The sequence below is a fragment of the Pteronotus mesoamericanus genome, unplaced genomic scaffold, assembly GCF_021234165.1.
Source record: "Pteronotus mesoamericanus isolate MK-2021 breed Mesoamerican mustached bat unplaced genomic scaffold, CSHL_Meso_final scaffold_174, whole genome shotgun sequence".
NCBI classification, from domain to species: Eukaryota; Metazoa; Chordata; class Mammalia; order Chiroptera; family Mormoopidae; genus Pteronotus; species Pteronotus mesoamericanus.
The window spans coordinates 24,102,955-24,122,657 of NW_026555309.1; the positions used below are offsets into that span (position 1 = coordinate 24,102,955).

The 19,703-nt window shown below is 33.4% G+C and overlaps 1 protein-coding gene across 6 annotated transcripts in view; it reads left to right on the plus strand.

Annotated features, from left to right (window-relative positions):
* OXR1 (oxidation resistance 1) overlaps positions 1-19,703 on the plus strand; it is a 370,698-nt gene that overhangs the window by 307,744 nt on the left and 43,251 nt on the right. For all 6 annotated transcript variants that reach the window (XM_054590386.1, XM_054590385.1, XM_054590388.1 and 3 more), the window contains 5 exons: positions 1,463-1,545; positions 4,965-5,072; positions 5,982-6,095; positions 11,685-11,837; positions 16,383-16,567. In XM_054590386.1, the coding sequence (XP_054446361.1) occupies positions 1,463-1,545; positions 4,965-5,072; positions 5,982-6,095; positions 11,685-11,837; positions 16,383-16,567 (643 nt within the window). The remainder of the gene's footprint in view (positions 1-1,462; positions 1,546-4,964; positions 5,073-5,981; positions 6,096-11,684; positions 11,838-16,382; positions 16,568-19,703) is intronic.

A 19,703-nucleotide genomic window follows, 5' to 3' on the forward strand; every position in this document is an offset into this window, starting at 1 on the left:
GGGGGATAGGTGCTAGAATATAAACTATAGATTTTAGATCATATAGTCAAAACTCCAGATTTTAGATTTTCCAGAGCACTGCTGCTCAGTAGAACTTGCTGTGATGGTGGATATGTTTTCTGTTTTTATTGTCACTATGGTTGTCACTAGGCAAATGTTGCTATTGAGCATTTGAAATGTGACTAGCGAGGAACTGAATTAAGGAATCCAGATTCTAGATTTTATATATGCATTGTCCAGTATGGTAACAACTAGGCACATGTAGCTATTTTAGTTTATCTTAGTTTAAGTGAAATTTTAAAAGTCAGTTTTCAGTTTCACTAGTTACATTTCAAGTACTCAAAAACCACAAGGCTGGTGGCTACCATATTAAACAGTGTAGATAGAAAGCATTTCTGTTCTTGCAGAAATACATCATTGGCCAGTATTGCAGAGTATTGGGTTTCAGCACTGGCTGCACACTAGAATTTCCTTGGATGGATGGATATAAATATCCTCCTAGAGTTTAATGGATACACCACAATTCTTTCTCTACTTTTTTCCAGAAAATTAATGACAAGTTGTAGATCTAGGTACAGTTCAAGTTGTTGCTTCAGAATATTAGTCCATTCAAATTGGATGCTTGCCATGTGTCAGGCCATTTGTTAAGCACCAAGTGGGCACTGTGGAACCAAACAAGCATGGTGATATGTAGGTTACAGTTTAGTGGAAGAGATTAAAAAAAGAAACCCGAACAGTACCAGGTGCTATGAAGAAGATGTAAAGATATTATGCAAGGAATAACAGAGACTTGGGTTAGCCTGGCTGATCAGGAATATTTTAGGATTGCTTTTTTAAGTATTGCAGAGCAGACTGTTTTGGGATTTAGACTTGATTATTAGCATTATTTTTATTATTAATGCTTCATTAGAACCATTCACCCAACTGAGCTAATTAGGTACATAGAAACAAACTCTAGTGTGGTCAGAATGTCAGATAAGCAAAGGGAGAACAGTGAAATAAATGTTGGATTTTTAGATTAATTGGATTGTAGAAGTAAAGCTGTTTTCTCCTGCGAGGACTAATGTTATATTTTTTTGACTTGGTTTGGTTAATAATAAGTATATGTATCTTCAAATAATCAGATTAGATATGTTGAAAGAAATGATTCATAATTTAGTTTTTTTATAACTTCCTTTCTACTGACAGTTACTTATGTTTTGAATTTACTTCCAACTATTAGTATTTCACACTGGTCAGTTCCTACAGCAAGCAGGGAGGAAATACATTCCCTTTTATTGACAGTTGTTTGTATTTTAGAGCAGAGAATCCCAAGGAACAAGCCATATTACTAGTGAATCTCATAGATACCAGCCTAGTGAGCTCTATTTAGGAACCTTTAACATTGCTCCAAAAGGGACATGAATTTAATAGAGGTTTGCCATATATATATATATATTTTTTCTTTCCCCCCGCCCCCCAGACACTGGCCAAAAGAAGACTGTGGACAAGAAGGATGGGAGACGAATGTCTTTTCAGAAACCTAAAGGGACTATTGAGTATACCGTAAGTTACTTGCTTTTGAAAAAGTTGATTTATCTTTGCAGTAGTCTTACTTAAAATAATCTTTATTTATACTATAAATGAGATGAGGGTTGTTAATTGCTTTTTTAAAAAAAGAAATTTTTTTTATTGATTTGAGGAAGAGAGAGAGACATTGGTTTTTTTGTTCCATTTATTTAGCATGCATCAGTTGATTCTGGTATGTACCGTGACTGGGGATCAAGCCCGCAGCCATGGTGTATCAGGACGATGCTCTATCCAACTGAAATACCCAGCCAAGGCTACTAATTGCCTTATTAAAAATCTGTACTTCACTTTGACAACTGTTTTATTAATAATAACACTTACATTTTTTATTGTATTTTTGGATTTTTTTCTTTGAAGGAAATTAAATATGATATAAACATAGTTATTTCAAAAAAATTAAGGGTGATGTTCCTTTATTGGAAGTCAAAAGTTCCTATGCTACAATAATTTTTATTAGGTTAGGCTTTTAAGAAACTACTAACTTTTTTTAGAAATGTGACCTTCATTTTGTTCTAAGCAGTGTTTATGATAATGCAAATGGAAGATACAATATTTAAAAAACAAGTTGATATTGATCTCCTGCATAACCTCTCACAGAGATTATTTATGCTGATTTGTAGCTAAATTTCTAGTTCTGAAAATGGAGCTTCTTTCTATCTTCAGAAAAAAAGAAAGAAAGAAATTATCCTCATATCTCTCTGCAGTCAGTTTTTCACATTTCTGTTTACTATGGAAAAGTGAAGTGAGAAATTGATTTTAGTGTATGGTGTGCTCTTGTATTTGATTGAATGTAAATCTTGTTTATTTAGATAATGTCAATGTGTTATAAAGCATTTATTGTTACTGAGCTTAATTCTGTGTTGTTTTGTGTTTTTCTAACACAGTAATATAACGTATTGAGAAAATGACAATTTAAAACAATTATGCATTTGTGTCATCGTGAAACCTTTCAGTGTTTGAATCTTGACTGTTTTCCATGAATCATTAAAATTGAACTGATTAACAAAACCTTGAGTTATACTCTGTTTTCATATACTGTATAATTCACAATTTGAGATTTTAAGTATTTTTAAATGTTAGGGACCAGATAACTTAGAGTAGAAAGAATTATATTTGCTATCTAAAAAAAATCTTCCTAAAGTATATTATAAACTTAAATTGAGTGTGCTTCTACATTCTCTGCATTGTTGGGAAGTTGAGGCAATAAATTCATAAAGTAAAGTATTGGATAATGTAATTTGTTATATTCATTAGTCTTTATTAAGGCATAAGATTATAGGAATGGAGCATAAGGTGTTACTTACACGTGTAATGTGAAAATCTTATACCTTAATCTCTTTACATTTTTATTACTTTAAACCTGATCTACTGCAGTAGCGTTATGTTGGTTTTTTAGCAACTATTCTGTGACCTCATTAATCCTAGACCTGTTTCCACTAATCGAAGATGCCACTTGGGCCACTTAACTTTCTTGTTTTATAATTATTGCTATTTTTTAATTACTTTTATCAACTTATTTAATGGAATTATTGTTAGAACAAAATGTGTGGTAGTTAATATAAATGTACTTTGTAAACTTAGATGTTACTGCAAAATAAAATTTGTTTACAGAGAGCTTTTACATATACTATCTCAATGAAGTAGGATATAAATCAACTCATTGCATAGATATGGTTTACATAGAGGAAGGAAGCAGAACTAAATTATTATCCTATGTATTTGGCCTAAATTTGGTTTTCTAAAACTATTAAAAATATATTTATTGTTTTTTCCACTCACATACATATGTGCTATTCCTGACATTCAAAGTCTTCTATAGCATAATTCTAAGTGCCTGTTTAATCTCATCCTTTTTTGAGATTTGACTAGCCATTTACCTTCCTAAAATCTTAAATTCATGAGTATGCTCTGGATGGTTTAGAAGGAAGAGACAATATCCCACAAATATGTTTTATACTTTTGTCGTCAGACACGTCATTTCTAAACTCTTCACTTAGAATGTTTTTTCTCTTCTCTCTACTGCTCAAATTCCTACCCTTTCTTCCAGATTTTGCTTTAAATCTTTTCTGTAAAGTTTTTCCTGGACAATATGGGGCAAATACGGTGCTCTATTTATACTCAGAACTTGTAGTACACACTTGTTTCATTTATAGGACCTTTTTTGTCTTATTTTCCAATTAGGTTGTAAATCTCTTGTGAACTAAAGTCACTTAGTTGCACTTAAATTTGTTCTCTACACAGATTTCATAATGCCTTACGTGTAGAGGATTCCACAGGAATATATGTTGACTGACGAAATGACTTTTTCTTTCAGGATAATTGGCAAAATCTCATGACTTAAAATTTCTGTAATATGATCATTAAAATATGCTAATGATTCAGAAAGAGATTGCTCAATTTTGATTCAAATATATATATATTTTTAAAGATTTTATTTACTTTTAGAGAGAAGGAGAGAAACATTGATGTGAGAGAGAAACATTGATTGGTTTGCCTCTCCTACATACTCCAGCCAGGGACCCAACCCACAGCCCAGGCTTTTGCCCTGACAGGAAACAAACAGGAGACCTTTTGTTTTGCAGAATGACACCCAGTCACACTGGTCAGGGCTCAAATATATTTTCTGATTTATACATTTAAATGACAGAATCTATGCATAAGATCATTAGAAATAGCAACTTAAATTTAAAACAGGCATACTTTTTGAATTGAATTTATTGGGATGACACTGGTTAATAAAATTACATAGGTCTCAGGTGTACAATTCTATAATACATCTTGTGTATAAATGTTGTTTGTTCACCACCCCAAGTAAAGTCTCCTTCCATCACCATTTCTCCCCTCTATACCCTCCTTTTCCTCCCCGCACACTCCTTGCCACTTCTGGTAATTGCCATATTGTCATTTGTGTCCATGAGGTTTTTTATTTCCTTAATCCTTTCACCTTTCCCCCAGCCCTGCAACGCCCCTCCCATCTGACAGGTGTCGGTCTATTCTTTATCTATGAGTCTGTAAAATGGCCATACTTTGCTAAAATAAAATAGGATATTTCTAGAAGTTATATGTTTTAGAAACTATTTAAATAAATATATTGTTTTAAAATCTTTGTAAAATAAAAATCACTTGTTTGTGTTTTGTAAGTTATATTTTGTATTTTGAAATTGCCTGAAGTAGAGGCTCATATATAATTGTGATGTGTTATGATAAAGCATCTAAGTTTAGATCATTTGCTAACAAAACATAGAATTTCTCAGGTTACCCTATTTCCAAAGATGGAAATACCACTTGTTAATCAAATGTAAGATCGGTCCATAAATATATTAATATCAGTAAACCTCCTAGTTGACTTTTTCTGTTTTAACAGATTAGAATAATTTATGTTTTCTTTTAAACAGGTTGAATCAAGGGATTCGTTGAATAGTATATCCCTGAAATTTGATACAACACCAAATGAACTTGTTCAGTTAAATAAGTTATTCTCCCGAGCAGTTGTTACCGGACAGGTATCTTTTTTTAATGCATTGGTGTTTAGAAGCGTTAAGTAGTAATACAGAAAGTATTCATTGCAACATAGTTAATAATATTGGAAATTTAAGAATAATAATTTTATGCATGCTTTGAAGAAACCAGATTTGCTCTGGAAGAGAAAATTAACTGTCACTTATATCCAAATGAATTTTTCTTAACATACTGAAAATTACTGTGAATTGTCTTTTAAATTTAGTTTTAAACGGCTTCTTAAAATATCCAAAGTAGTACATGATTAAAAATTCAAACATTCTTAAAGATTAAGTTATCCCATCTCAGACTTTTAGTTTCTTTTTCCAGAAACAGTCACAGTTACTAATTGGTATCCCCTTTCAGAAATATTCTAGCTTTTTAAAAAAAGACTTAACTTTGACTTTGGAAAAGGTTTTATATAAGCACAGCATGATCTCAGAGATTTTTATGTGTGGAGTGTTGCCCTGTATCTATATAGTTTAATTTAACTAGGCATTCTAAGCTGTTAATTGTTTCTACTCTTTTGCTATTGTAAACATCTCTGTAGGGAACATATCTCTTTTTCTTTGTATACAGAGATTTTTATAGAGAAAAGTCCTTGAACTAAAATTGCTGTAGTAAAGGATATGTGCATTTTAAATTTCACTAGCTATTTCAAAATTATCTTTGAAGAACTCCCATAGTATAATACAATTGTTTCCCCCCATCCTTGATAGTATATATTATCAAACTTCTACTAATTGAATTTAAATATGTGTTTTCTTATTTTATTAGAATTATTATGGTATTATATTTTTTGTTAATCTAAAGATTTTTTTTTTCTATGTATTGCTGAAGGTCATTAATGTTACTTGCTAATAAAACACCATCTGATTATTAACATTTCAGTTTGTGTGAATGTTTTCTTCCAGGTTTTATATGTTCCTGATCCTGAATATGTCTCCAGTGTTGAAAGCTCTCCATCCCTAAGCCCCATAAGTCCCCTGTCACCAACATCTTCCGAGGCTGAATTTGATAAGACCACTGTAAGTGTCCCTACTTTTCAAAGATAACTATGAAGCAATTTCAGGGTACATGTATATATCATGTTTTTTTTAAGCCTATTTTGACTCTTGTTAGAACAAAATATTACCTTTGTATTGTTAAATTTGTAAAACACTCTTATTAAATCAGACAGCTTAAATTAATTAACAGTTGGTGGTATTGGTCCAAGAATATTCACCAATTCACTCTTATAAATACCATGTAATAATTTAACTGAGGAAGGCGTTTTATCTAACAAACATGATAGTATTATGATAGGAAGTTCATGTTCAATTTGATTTTTATTTGTTTCTGTGAATATTTATATAGCACTTAGAACCCTTGAGTTCATTTTGACATACTCTGCCTTTTAAAAAATAATTTATTATCATCTTAATCATTCTTCTAAGTATTAATTCCAAGTAATTAAGAATGGGTTACTTCAGCATTTTTAAGGAACCAGTGTTTTATGTAAGTTATTTTACAAATGAATTTCAAGGAACCAAACTTTATTTAATAATTCTGAATAAAATCTCTCTGAAAGGAATATATTGTTGTGCCTTTGCTATGTAAATTAATACTACTAATTTTCCATTTTCATAATGACTTAAGGATTATGTTTATATGTAAAAGGCTCTTCCTCCGTTAAATGGCTACACTCCTGTGAGAGATTCTCTGTGTTGCTTTGCTGCCTTTAACGGACATTGCTTTTCTTCCCTGGCTCAGTTTGCACTAAAAGTTTAGGACACTAAATGGCATACTAGTAGTAAGACACAGATTATTAATTTTACTTTGCTTATGGATTATTAGGTGTTATTTGTTTCTAAACTCTAGTATTAAATTAGTTTCTCTTCTTTTGTGGAGTAAAGTACATAATATTATTGATAACTATTTCCTACTTGCCTAGAGGGTGGGTAGGGGAGCGGGGAGAGGGAGGAAGGAAGTGATGTCTTTTTCAAGTGTTTATTAATTGGTTATCTTATTTACATAAATATGACAACATTGTACTTTAGAATGTAGTCACATGAAAGGAATATACATATTATACTTAACCCTCATCATTGATGAGAAAGAAAGTCAGATTATAATGATAGGTATTGCTGGGCCAGATGATGCAAGAATACCTTGTTGAACATGGGCATGGCGTTTTCCCATGAGACTTAAAAAGGGATGCACTCATAAGGGTCAGTGACAAAGGAGTGCAGTGTAACCTTAGGTTAATTTAGCCTATGTTTTAAACCCCAAAGCAGAATTGTGAAAAGCCGTGACTGTAGCATCTTGCCTGACTATGAATCTGCAGGACCTTTTTCTGTCCCTCACCTTTACCCCAAATTTGCCTACCAACTGGCTTTATTGAAAGCCTAAGATCAAAGAGAAGAGAAAGCTGAAGCTCAAGGGAATAACAGGGCCAAGTCTCTGCCTACGTGTAAAAGCTCTTTTTCTCACTTTTGCCATGATGGTGAGAGAGAGGGAGAGAATAATAAAACCATATGAATGACCTTTAAACCTGCTATCAGAAGTGGCCCAGAAAGTATCCTCTAATATAACCAATCCTGAATAAACTCTTTCTCCCTGAGGTGGTTCCAGGAAAAGGGTAAGAAATGTAACAGTCCTTGAAATTCCCTTTGCCTGATGGTAGCTGTCACCTGCTATCTGATTGTAGGCAATAGACGTAATTCTTTTGAATAGCAATAGTGTAAACTTTAGTTGTTTGTTTTTATTTTTATTTTTTTTAAGGTTTTATTATTTTCAGAGAGAGGAGAAGGGAGGGAGAAAGAGAGGAAGAGAAATATCAGTAGGTTGCCACTTGCTCACTCTCAGCTGGAGACCTGGCCTGCAACCCAGGCATGTGCACTGACCTGGAGTTGAACAGGTGACCTGTGGGTTTGCTGGCACTCAATTCATTGAGTCACTTCCACCAAGGCGGTTTTTTTTTACCCTAGATATATTTGTCATTACTAGATTCCATGGTAATCCTGTATAACTTTCTACATATCTCAAATGCTTATATCTCAGTAGTGTAATTATTGGATTTATGTCTCCCATTCTATGTATAAATCCCTAAGACACAGGGATCTTATGTTTTATTAGATATAATTCATATTTATATTAATTAAAATAATATTTATTAGTATTGTTACTACAGGTTTTCCCCCCAAATTGTTAGAGCTTATATTTCTAATAATCACCGATAGGTTTGCTGAATATTTGGCTTTGCTTTGGCTTACTTATGAAGCTAAAATGTTATGTTCGTGGCTTTGGCAGCATAAATGATCTTAGTGGCTTTTTGAATAATTTATTTTCACTTAAAAATAGTATCTTTGAGAATTTTCTGGCTGAACAGTTTTTTCTTTTTCTTTACATATTGAGAAGAAACCTAGGAGGTAAAGCCAAAATGAGAATAAGTAATAGCTAAAATTTTTTATGTGTCAAGTACATTCTACGCACTTTAAAAAGTATTACTTATTCCTAATTTCGAAGTTATATGAGATAATCACTTGGCCTGGCTGTCTTTGTTTTTTTGCTAGAGACCAATGCTACACTTTTTTCCATACTACTTTGGACTGTAGATTACATCTCGGGCTCCCTTGACCTTTTGCTTCTGTTGCTTTTGGGCTTTTGGGAGCACTGGCAGAAGATAAGAGGAAGGAGGAGGGGCATGTTTATTCTCCTCGCTCCCTGGCTATAAGGTCAGCCCAGAGTGACTATATCTTTCAATATCTCACCTCTTGTCAGACAGACAACCCTTTCTACCACATCCTCTCTTGTCTCTAGGTTTAGGCATGCGTTTCCCTCTTACCTCTTTAGGCCTGCAGATCATAATGAAACCCCTGGTGTTGTCCACCTGGATTTTCACTTTACATTGCATGCCTTTGTAGATACTTCCATTATTAAACTTTTATCTATTATCTAAGTAATAGCTAAGATAACTCAGTTTGATGCGCCACCTGTTTCTTTCAGTATGTGACCAATGTAGTATTTATTTTATAGATGAGAAAAACTGAGGAAGACGGGTTAAGTAATGACCTGTATCTGTGTTCACTCAATTAGCTAGCCGCTGACTTAAGATTCCAACCCAGGTAGTCTTCCAACCCAGGTAGTCTGGGTCCAGAGCCCATGTTCCTAATTACCACTTTTTAGCTGAATATTGATACCTCAGAAACTACTATTGCTCAATAAATAATTGGACCCAATAAGATGAGTAATATTTAACCATTATAAATGAGTGTAGCAATAGCTGACACTTTGCACTATTATCTTTTTATGAGCTTCTTTAAACCTAACATCCTTTTATAAATCTATAACCTTTATTGTTTGCTTTTTTAGGCTAAAACTACATGTGTGATATATTTAGGATAAAATGAAAAGAGAAAGTATTTAAAATAAGTAATGTGGAAAATGAAATAATTTAAATATTTTTATTTACACATATTAATATGCTTCACTGAAAGATGTGATATATAGACAGTTGTTTTCTCTTCCCTGTAGAATACTCTTTAGTATACTCTAATGTGATTGCTGTGGGGAGAGAGGTATAAAGAGGCTAAATGGTAAAGGAAAAAAATACAATAAAGATTAAATCAAAAAAAGCTAAAAGATGCTAAGAAAATTAGGGTACTTATAACGTTGGACTAGATACATGATAGTAAGAAAATGTAATTTTGAAAAAAATACTATTCAGAGTTCCTATGGAAGCCTAGAAGGTCTTACGGGAAGAGAATACATAAAGCAGATGTAGAGCCTAGGTACACTGACAGTTTCTTTTTAATCATAACCTGTGATCATACTGCTACATTTACTATCTATCATATTTATGAGTAAAAAGTGCTTACTATGCCCTTTTAATTATTGAAACTAGAAAGTTTATAATTAACAACTGTCAAACTAATGTAGGAAGTTTTTGCTTAGCCAAAGCAAAAAATAAAAGTATAGCAGATAATTCAGAAGTATTTTTTAAACTGATTGAAAGGTGAACAAAAACGTTGCTTTTTCTCTTCCTCCTCTACTGTCAATATTTAAGATTTTCTGGACTTTTTAATATGCTGTTCTTCTATTTATGTAACTTAAAAAATTATTAGTTGTCTGTATTAGTTCCCTAGGGCTGCCATAACAAAGGGTCACAAAGTGGGTGTGCTTAAACCAGAAATTTATCTCACAGTTCTGGAGGCCAGGAGTCTGAAATGGACCTGTTGGCAGTGCCATGATCCTTGTGGGGGAATTTCCTTCCTTGACTCTTCTAGAATCAGCTCTTTGCCAACAGTCCTTGGCATTCCTTGGCTTATTTTAGATTAGACCCGTTCCTGCTTTTGTAGTCGTGTGGCTCTCTTCCTCCTGTGGGTCTGTATCTTCACACTGGTCTCTTTTCATATGAGGAAACTCGTAATAAATGGAGGTAAGGGTCCACCCTACTCCTGCTGTATGACCCCAGCATAAGTAATTTCATCTGTAAAAACGCTATTTCCAAGTAAGGTCACAGTCACAGGTTCTGGGGATTAGGACTTCAGTACATCTTCTTGGGTGATACAATCAACCCATAACATTGCCTTTTAAAAATTAAAAAAAAATTACAGAATTTATTTTATAGAACTTAGGACTTACAGAATTTAATCTCCTTTATTTCTAAGAAAAACAGAATATTTTCTAACTTCTCAAATAAGATTATTTTTTAAAGACGTTCAGGGAGTGTTTTCTTCACTTATGAATGAAAAGATCTATAGAAGAGTGAGGTTAATTTTTTACAGAGGTTTGGAGAAGCTTGAGAATATTTGTGAAATCTAGTAAAATAAACCCGCTTCTGTTATAATCACATAATTCATTGATATCTTGAAGTTGTATACCTGAAAACAGACATTAATTAAAAATAGTAGCAGACTTGCAAGAAGTTAAATATTTAGTTAGAAATATCAGGATGATTGGAAGAGGCTAAATACTGCATATGCTTTAAGAATTGTTCTCACATACGCCATCCTTAAACTAGTCACCAACATGGCTTTCTCCCCTCTGTCTCTCACTATATCCTGCTTTCTTCTTTTTCTCTATGTATATACTTTATATTTTAAAATATTCATTCAGTGAATGGGTTCTGCTAAATTCCTAGGTACCACAGTCAAGCACTCTACTTTTCCTTTGCTGCCAGCACTGAGGGATGTAGCAATGGTCTTACCATGATCATTGGTTTTGTTTGGGAGCAACTGAAAGAAAGAAGTGGGGACGAGACTTTCAGTGTGTCTCTGTGTTTCGTATTTAAATGTGTGGGGCTAGGGATATAAGGCATGCAGTTTTCAGTATTCTCCAGATGATTCCTGTGTACGTCCCCCATTAAAAGACCATTGAAAAAGTAAGTGTAAGCTGTATTAGAGGTCTTTACTGAATGTGAAAAGTGCTATTCTTACCTATATTTTTTTACATAAGAATTTTTTTGCTATTCTTACCTATATTTTTTACATAAGAATTTTTTAGGCTGACCTCCAGAATGTGATGAGAAAGAAGAACACTTATTGAGGAAAGCTATTCATTTAGCTTTGATAATGTAAGTATTTTTATTTAGTTCTCTTAAGTACTTTCATTTCTTAATTTTTTTTTTTTTTAAGAATCCTGATGTAGTCCACCTGAAAGAAACAACTCCTTCATCTACTTTTACTGGTATTCGACCTGCACGAGTTGTATCTTCAACTTCTGAGGAGGAAGAAGCATTTACTGAGAAGTTTCTAAAAATTAATTGCAAATATATTACCAGAGGCAAGGTAACGAATAATACCTTAGAAAACACTTTTAATTATGCTATATTTATTACTAAAATATGACAGTTGGTATTTACATTTTAAGTCACCAACACCAGCAAAGGCTTGAATATTTTAAAAAACTATTATTGGAACTACTAGTTTAAGTTAGTGTGGACTTTGCTTATAACTAACAATCTGGTGGTCTGTTGTAAGTTGTTAAGGGCCATAGGATATAAATAAATTTACAACAATAAGGTGCAGTTAATTTCCTGTAGGTAGAATATTTCAAAAAGCTGATATAAAGTGACTACTCCTGGGTACTCTTTAAAGTGATCTAGGGGCGTCCAGCCTTTTGGCGTCTGGGCTACACTGGAAGAGGAATTGTCTTGAGTCACACATTAAATACATTGCAAAACGTAATCGCAAAAAAATCTCTTAATATTTTAAGTAGATTTACGATTTTGTGTTGAACCCCATTCATAGCCATCCTGGGCCGCATGTGGCTATGAAACGGATTAGACACCCCTGAATCCTTGGAAAGTTAGCATAACGCACAAATGGAAAAATAACTACAATTTATTGACTACCTGCTGTATGCCAGAAACTGCTTTTTGCTGTTTTAATAACTTTATCAACTCAAACTAATTTTGTGCAATAGGTGGTCCCATTCCTTCTTCACAGAAAAAATATCAGAAAAGGTTAATAAGTCCAAGTCTCTCATGGCCAGAATTCAAACCGAGTTTGAATCTGTGTTTTATATACCACATCTTTCTGCTTTACTAAGCAAAGAATATCAAGTTTGCAGAGTGAATATAGTAAAGTAACAACAGAGTAGAAAAATCAACTTCGGGTATTGCAAAGAATTTCTTTTTTGGTCCATGGAATATTTAGAGTGTTTTAGTTTCTAAACATTTGGGGATTTTTAAAAATATCTTTTTTTAATTAAGTTCCAGTGTTATTCCATATGGTTAGAGAACATGCTACTTTTGAAGGCTTAATATAAGACTTATTTTATGGTCCAGAATGTAGTGTATCTTCATAAATATTACATGGGCACTTGAAATTGATGTGTATTTTGCTATTATTGAGAGGACTATTTTATAGATGTCAGTTAATTCGAGTTGAGTGATAGTGTTGTTCTTTTGTATTCCTGCTGATTTTCTGTCTATTTGGTCTATCAATTATTGACAGAAGTATGTTGAAATAATCTCATTATAATTGTCTATTTCTCCGTTCAGTTCTGTGTATTTTGAAACTTTGCCATTGGGCATAAAAATGTTTAATATTATTATATTGTCTTGAGAAACCGGTAAGTATCATTCTTGGTAATATTCTTGCTATGAAATCTACTTTATAGATTCTTAGAGTCACTTCAGATCCCTTTTGATTAGTGTTAGAATGGTTTATCTTTTCTGTTGTTTTACTTTTGGCCTATGTCTTTATATTTAAAATGGGTTTCCAAACCTTACATTAGAATTCACTCTTTGTGTTGTACATTCTGTGGGCTTTGACAAATAATGACATCTACCCACCATTACAGTGTCATAGAGAACAGTTTCACTGCCCTAAAAATCCTCTGCACTCTGCCTAGTCATTTCGCCTGCTCAACCCCTGGAAACTACCAATCTTTTGACTGAACAGTTTTGCCTTTTCAGTAGTGTCCTGTAGTTAAAATCATGCAGTATGACCATATGATTTCAGATTGTCTTCTTTCACTTTGCAGTACATACCTGAGAGTCCTTCATGTCTTTTGTGACCTGAGAGCTCTTTTTTTTAATTGCTGAATAATAATTCGATTGTGTGGTTGTTATGCATTCACCCACTGAAGGGTATCTTGTTTGCTTCCAAATTTGAGCACTTGTTAATACAGCCGCTATAAATAGTCATGTGCAGGTTTTTTTGTGTAAGTTTTTACCTCATTTGGGTAAGTACTGAGGAGTGTTATTGCTATCAGTGGATGTAGATCATATGGTAAGATTATGTTTAGCTTTGTAAGAAACTCCCGAAATGTCTCCCAAAGTGATTATATTCCTACAAGCAACCCGTAAGAGTTGCTGTTGCTCCACATCTTCACTAGCATTCATTGTTGTCAGTGTTTTAGATTTTAACCATGATAATTGGTCTTTAGTGGTAACTCATTGTTTTAATTTGTATTCCCTAATGACTTAAGATATTGAGCATATTTTCATAAGCTTATTTGCTGTCCTATATCTTTGGCCATTTCTTTGTATTAGAGAGATCTTTTCATTGGGCGTAGAATTTTAGATTGATAGGGTTTTATTTTTTCTCATAATTTTAAAGAGGTTTCTTTCAGAAATCTACCATTCTTTAGCTTGCATTATTTCTGAAAAGAAGTTTTCTGTTGTTTTTATATTTGGTCTTCAGTACAAAATATAATATTTTCTTGGGGTTGCATTTAAGATGGTCTGTTCATCACTCTTTTTGAGCTCTTTGATTATGATGTGCCTTGGGTTTTTTTTTTGTTCGTTTGTTTTTTCCCCCTTGAGGTTCGTGTAGCTTCTCAGATCCATGAGTTTATAGTTTTCCTCAAATTAGTAAACTTTTTGGCCATATTTCATTGAATATTTTTTTCTCTGCCATTCTCCTCTCTTTGGGAACTCAAATTATGCATGTTCAGGCTTCTTGGTGTTGTCTCTCATAGATCCCTGGTACTCTGCTCTCTTTGTTTTGGACAACTTCAGTTGCTGTATCTTTATGTTCATTAATATTTTTCTCTCATGTCTAATCTGCTATTCTATCTAGTGTATTTTTCATTTTTGTAAGTTCAGAATGAATCTCTATCTTCATGGTCCCTACTTAGCTTGCATAATCTTTCTTCTGTGGTCTTGAATATGTGGGATGTATATCAAGGTATTCTTACATTTTATATATTCTACACTTGATTATCTGTTTCTTGGATTATACTTGAAAATGTTCCTACAACATACTTTACCATCTTTCATTAGCTTGAGTTGGCATGTGATCCAGGAATACAAACTGATGTGTTTGAATCTATTTAAATATTAATCAAAAGATGATTAAATGATGGTTTATATGGAGTTACTTATTTAGGTGGTCCAAGGTCTGCCTGAGCAAAAGGAAGTGTGCTATTTGTAGTTTCAGGTTGATTCCCTTTCCCCCACCAAAATGCATGCATACAGATATTTTTCTCTCCAGTATTATATTGTTACTGTAAATGATAAGCATGTTTTATTATCTTGAACATTTGCAAAAGCTTTTTTCCGCTTGTGCATAGGTGACCATTTTTAGTAGGATTTTTTTTTTTCTTGATTATATGTAAAGGTAGTTTTATGTTCTTAATGTTAAACTAGGTAAATTCACAGAGTTAAGTATGGAATTGGGAGGAGGATGTGACACCACATCAAAAAGGATTTAAGTTTTTCTTTTTCTTAATAGTTTCAGAAAAAACACAAGACAACTTTGAAGTAACTATTTGGTGTATTTTTAGAATTCTGTCTGGTTCTTCATTTTTATACTTTCAGAACATAGTGAAATGGGAGTTTAAAATACTGGGATTAAGGTATCTTGTATTTGGCACTTGAGTTGAAGTGATTTTATAGTTTGTTACTCAAGTATGGAGGGATTATCATAAAAGCACATGCTGCCTAGATTTTGAATCTTGTTCTACCATTTATTAGCTAGCTGTGTTACAGTTTTGGACAAGTTGCCCAAGCTCTCTCAACCTTAACATTCTGATATGTATACTCATCTCAGAGTTGATTTTGATGATCAAATGAACAATAATGTATATGTAGCATGATACATACAAAGCATTCAGTAAATTAGCTAGTGTTAGGGGGATTGGCTTCTTACGGACTTTAGTTTGCCCCTTGTAAAGTGAGAGGGTTGGACTCTATATTAACATCACTATTTGTATGAATATATTTCAAATTTCATAGATTTTATGACAAAGTTAAAATGAATCGGTACATCTTGGAGGTAATCTAACCTACCTCATTTTCTAGATTAAAAAACGGAGGCCCTGAGGCTCTGTGAGCTGCCCCAGACCACATGCGTAGGTGGTGGCAGTGTCAAGTGAAACAGACTTTATAAAAAGATATTTTAAAAGAGATTATACTATTTTCCTTTTACAGTGGATTAAATTGTCAGCATTATTTATTAAACCTGCCTCATGTACATAAAACTATATTTGGTACCTCTAGTGAGGGAACAACACAGGAAGCAGTACAAAAATTAATGTAAAACATGGCTCATGTCTTACAGGAGTTTACAGTCCCTTCTTACATTACTGAAGCCTCCTTGCTGATATAACTCAGTATTTTACTAAATAGGCTGCAAATTTTATACCTGACTTGATTGTTTAAGAGTGAATGTAATATGTATATATTTTTAATTTTGCCTCTGTTAGAGAGGAGAGCTTACTGGGAAAATTTATGTTTTATTAACGTTTCCATGGGAATGCCTTAGTGCTTGAATGTACTGCTTTTATGTATAGTAGATGGCCTAACATCAGAAGAAAATAGTTAGAATACTTTTTGAAAATTTAAACTTTGAAGATTAAACATTATTTTCTTTTTATCTTAGGGCACAGTCAGTGGTGTGCTGCTAGTTACACCAAATAATATAATGTTTGATCCACATAAAACTGACCCTTTGGTTCAAGAGAATGGCTGTGAGGAATATGGGATCATGTGTCCAATGGAAGAGGTGATGTCAGCTGCGATGTACAAAGAAATTTTGGATAGCAAAATAAAGGAATCCTTACCCATGTAAGAGTGTTTTTTATACTCCTTTGTAGTTTTATTGCATTTAGATAGCTGACCCTAGTCTAATATTCTAAGTATTTTTATTAGTTTTATTATAGTTGCTTTTCATTTCATTAATACTGAAACAAAAATATGTATAGTGTTGAAAAGATTATTCTCAAAGCACTTAGAGTAGTTAGGAGTTGCATTAGGTTTATATTTATATATTTGGTCAGAGAACTGGATATTTAAAAGTAACCTATAGTACTAGTTTAATACAATGTTTATCAGTTTTTTTAAATCAGATATAGCATTCAGAATTCTACATTATTTATGAGTAATTTAAGGCAATATAAGTAATCAAGTATAGCTTTTAAATTTTTCTTAGAAGAGCCTGAAGAATCTGGGGTGGGACTTGGGGAGGCCACACGAACAAAAAAACCCTGACATTGGTATAGTCAGAGCAGCTTTTTGTTTTTTGTTTATTGATTTATATGTTTGCATCCTTCCTTCTCTGAAAAGTGTAAAATATGTGGGAGAAGATCCAAAAATTGCAGCTATAAAGAGTTAACCTTGGAATATACTTGTCAGGGCATGTGTGGTTATCTGATTGTGATTCAGGTAACATAGGTGTGAGACTATAGGTCAGCATAGCCTTTGCATGTAATGTGCCTGACCAAAGTAATAATAGAGAGAAAAGGGAGAAATAAGAAATAAAAGGAGAAGCTAAAAGATAGTTATACAAAGAAAGTAAGAGGTAGAAAGGAAGGAAGTTGGTATATAATAGACAAGAACTTCCCCCATTCCTGCATACATGACTCTGTCAACAGTTTAAAAACTGGCCTCACTTTAACTGATTCTGAAATATACGAGATCTGTCAGGAAAAAGTCCAGCCATTGTTAATACAACGAGAACAGTTGGTACAACACGGATGTAACCTGGCAGCCAAGGAGAGTGGACTGGAATGCACATGTCCCCACTTCACTGAACTAGTCACACTTCAGTGTACTAGTCAGTGGGGGTGGTAGACACCGTTGAGTGATCATGGGTACCATGTGGCCGTCGCATTCTTTAATGACTGATTGAGGAGAGCAACGAATCTGCATCAAATTTTGTGTTAAGCTTGAACATTCCTCCATGTAAGTGTTTGGATGATTCAGAAGACTTTCAGGGACGATGCAATGAGTTCAGCATAAATAAAAATGTGGCACCAACACTTCAAAGATGATTGAGAATCTCTTGGAAGTGATCCACATTCTGGAAGGCCTGCAACAAGGAGAATACCTGAGAACATTGATTGTGTACCAGCTGCAATCAGCAAAGATCAGTGACTGACAGTGCAAGAACTAGAAGCTGATCTGGGGATTCTAAAAACTACTGTGTCCAAGATTTTGATGCAGGATCTTGGCTGAAAAGTGTCGTGGCAGAATTTGTTCTGTGGCTTCTGCTACCAGAGCAGAAGGAACGTCATGCTGTAGTTGCTAATGACTTGATTCAAACTGCTACAAATGAACCAGATTTCCTCAGGAAGGTCATAACTTTGAAGGGGACTGAGGGTCATTGACCTGTGTACAATATTTCTTGTATCTTGTATCGTCTTCAATAAATGTCTTTTTCATAGTACACGGCTGGATACTTTCTGGACAGACCTCGTATATCTCTATATTAGCTCACAGGGATGATGAAGGCTGTTTTAAAATTACTCTTTTGGGATAGAACTACTTACAAAGGAGAAGAAGAACAAATTATTTTTGTTTGTGAGGCAGACTATATGAGTTGTTAAGATACCTGTGGAAAATAAAATTCATTCAGGATGTCTTCATTATACCTTTCACTCAACAGATATTATTTTGGCTTGATGAACTCATCTTTAAAGGTGCACATAATTCCTAGGATATCCTCTAATGTCAGTTATTCGTATAGATCATACAAAGTCAGTTTCAAATAAGGATTATTGGAGTGGGTGGAGGGATGAGACAGAAGTAAAAGAGTAAAGTATTAAAAGAAACAAGATTAATATATGTATGTATATATTGTCAGTCATTGGTAGGATTAACTTTCTGATGCCCTGCTTTTCCATTTGTACTGAATTTTGGGATTCTCTTATGCTGAGTGATCCATAATTATTGTACAAAGATGCTGTAGGACTCCTCCTTTTGCAGATCACTGTTTTATCATTCAGAATGTCACCTGGAAAGACCGTGCATTTGATCTAAATATTTTTTAAATATCTTCAAATAGAAATAACATTCAGTTCTCTCTTATGAATTGATTAAAAACAATATTTGTGACATCATATAAATGAAGGGGTTTTTCAGAGTAACATCATGCATGGCAAAAATGAAGTATAAGATTTGATTGATTTTTTGGGGGGGTCTTAAACTGCTTGGGAAGTTGACTTTAAAAGTAGTGTTCTGGAACTATATTGAGCAGCAGAAGCATCATTGACAATAAGTGTTTAGTCTTTTGGCATATTAACTCTGAAGGTTATACATAGGTAGACAGGGCCTGGCTCAAATAATGCCCTATTTTTATTACAAAATCATAAGCATGTAATTCTGTAACATAACACTATCATATGCAAGCACATCATATGACATTTTAGGGGAAATGTTCAAATTAAGACTATAAATTATTATACCCATATTATTACCCTACCAGCCACGCTCAAGCAGGTGTTACTTCTACTTTACCTTGTATACCCTGTTAGGTTTATTACTTTTACCTAAGGGTCTTATTAAATGTACGTGTACAGTTTCTCAAAAATTTGCCAAATTCCAAGACTATATACAGGATAGGGAAAAGTAGGTTTACAGTTGTTCATATGGAAAAAATACAATAATTAATAAATAATAATATAAGAATAAACTGTTCCATATACAACTATACACCTACTTTTTCCGCACCCTGTATGCAGTTTGAGTGGGTCACCAGTAGATGACACCATTACATATTTGACAGTACAAGTTAAATGCTTGTGTTTTTTAAGGTAAATCAGACATGAGAGACAGAGATATGAACTGGACTTCAACGAATTAATACTTTTTGTAAAAATAAATTTTTCCTGTTTTAATCATTATAGAAACTTTGAAAAATACCAAAAGGTAGACTAAGAAGAAGGGAGTTAACTCAGCTTCACCATCCAGAGACAGCCAATTA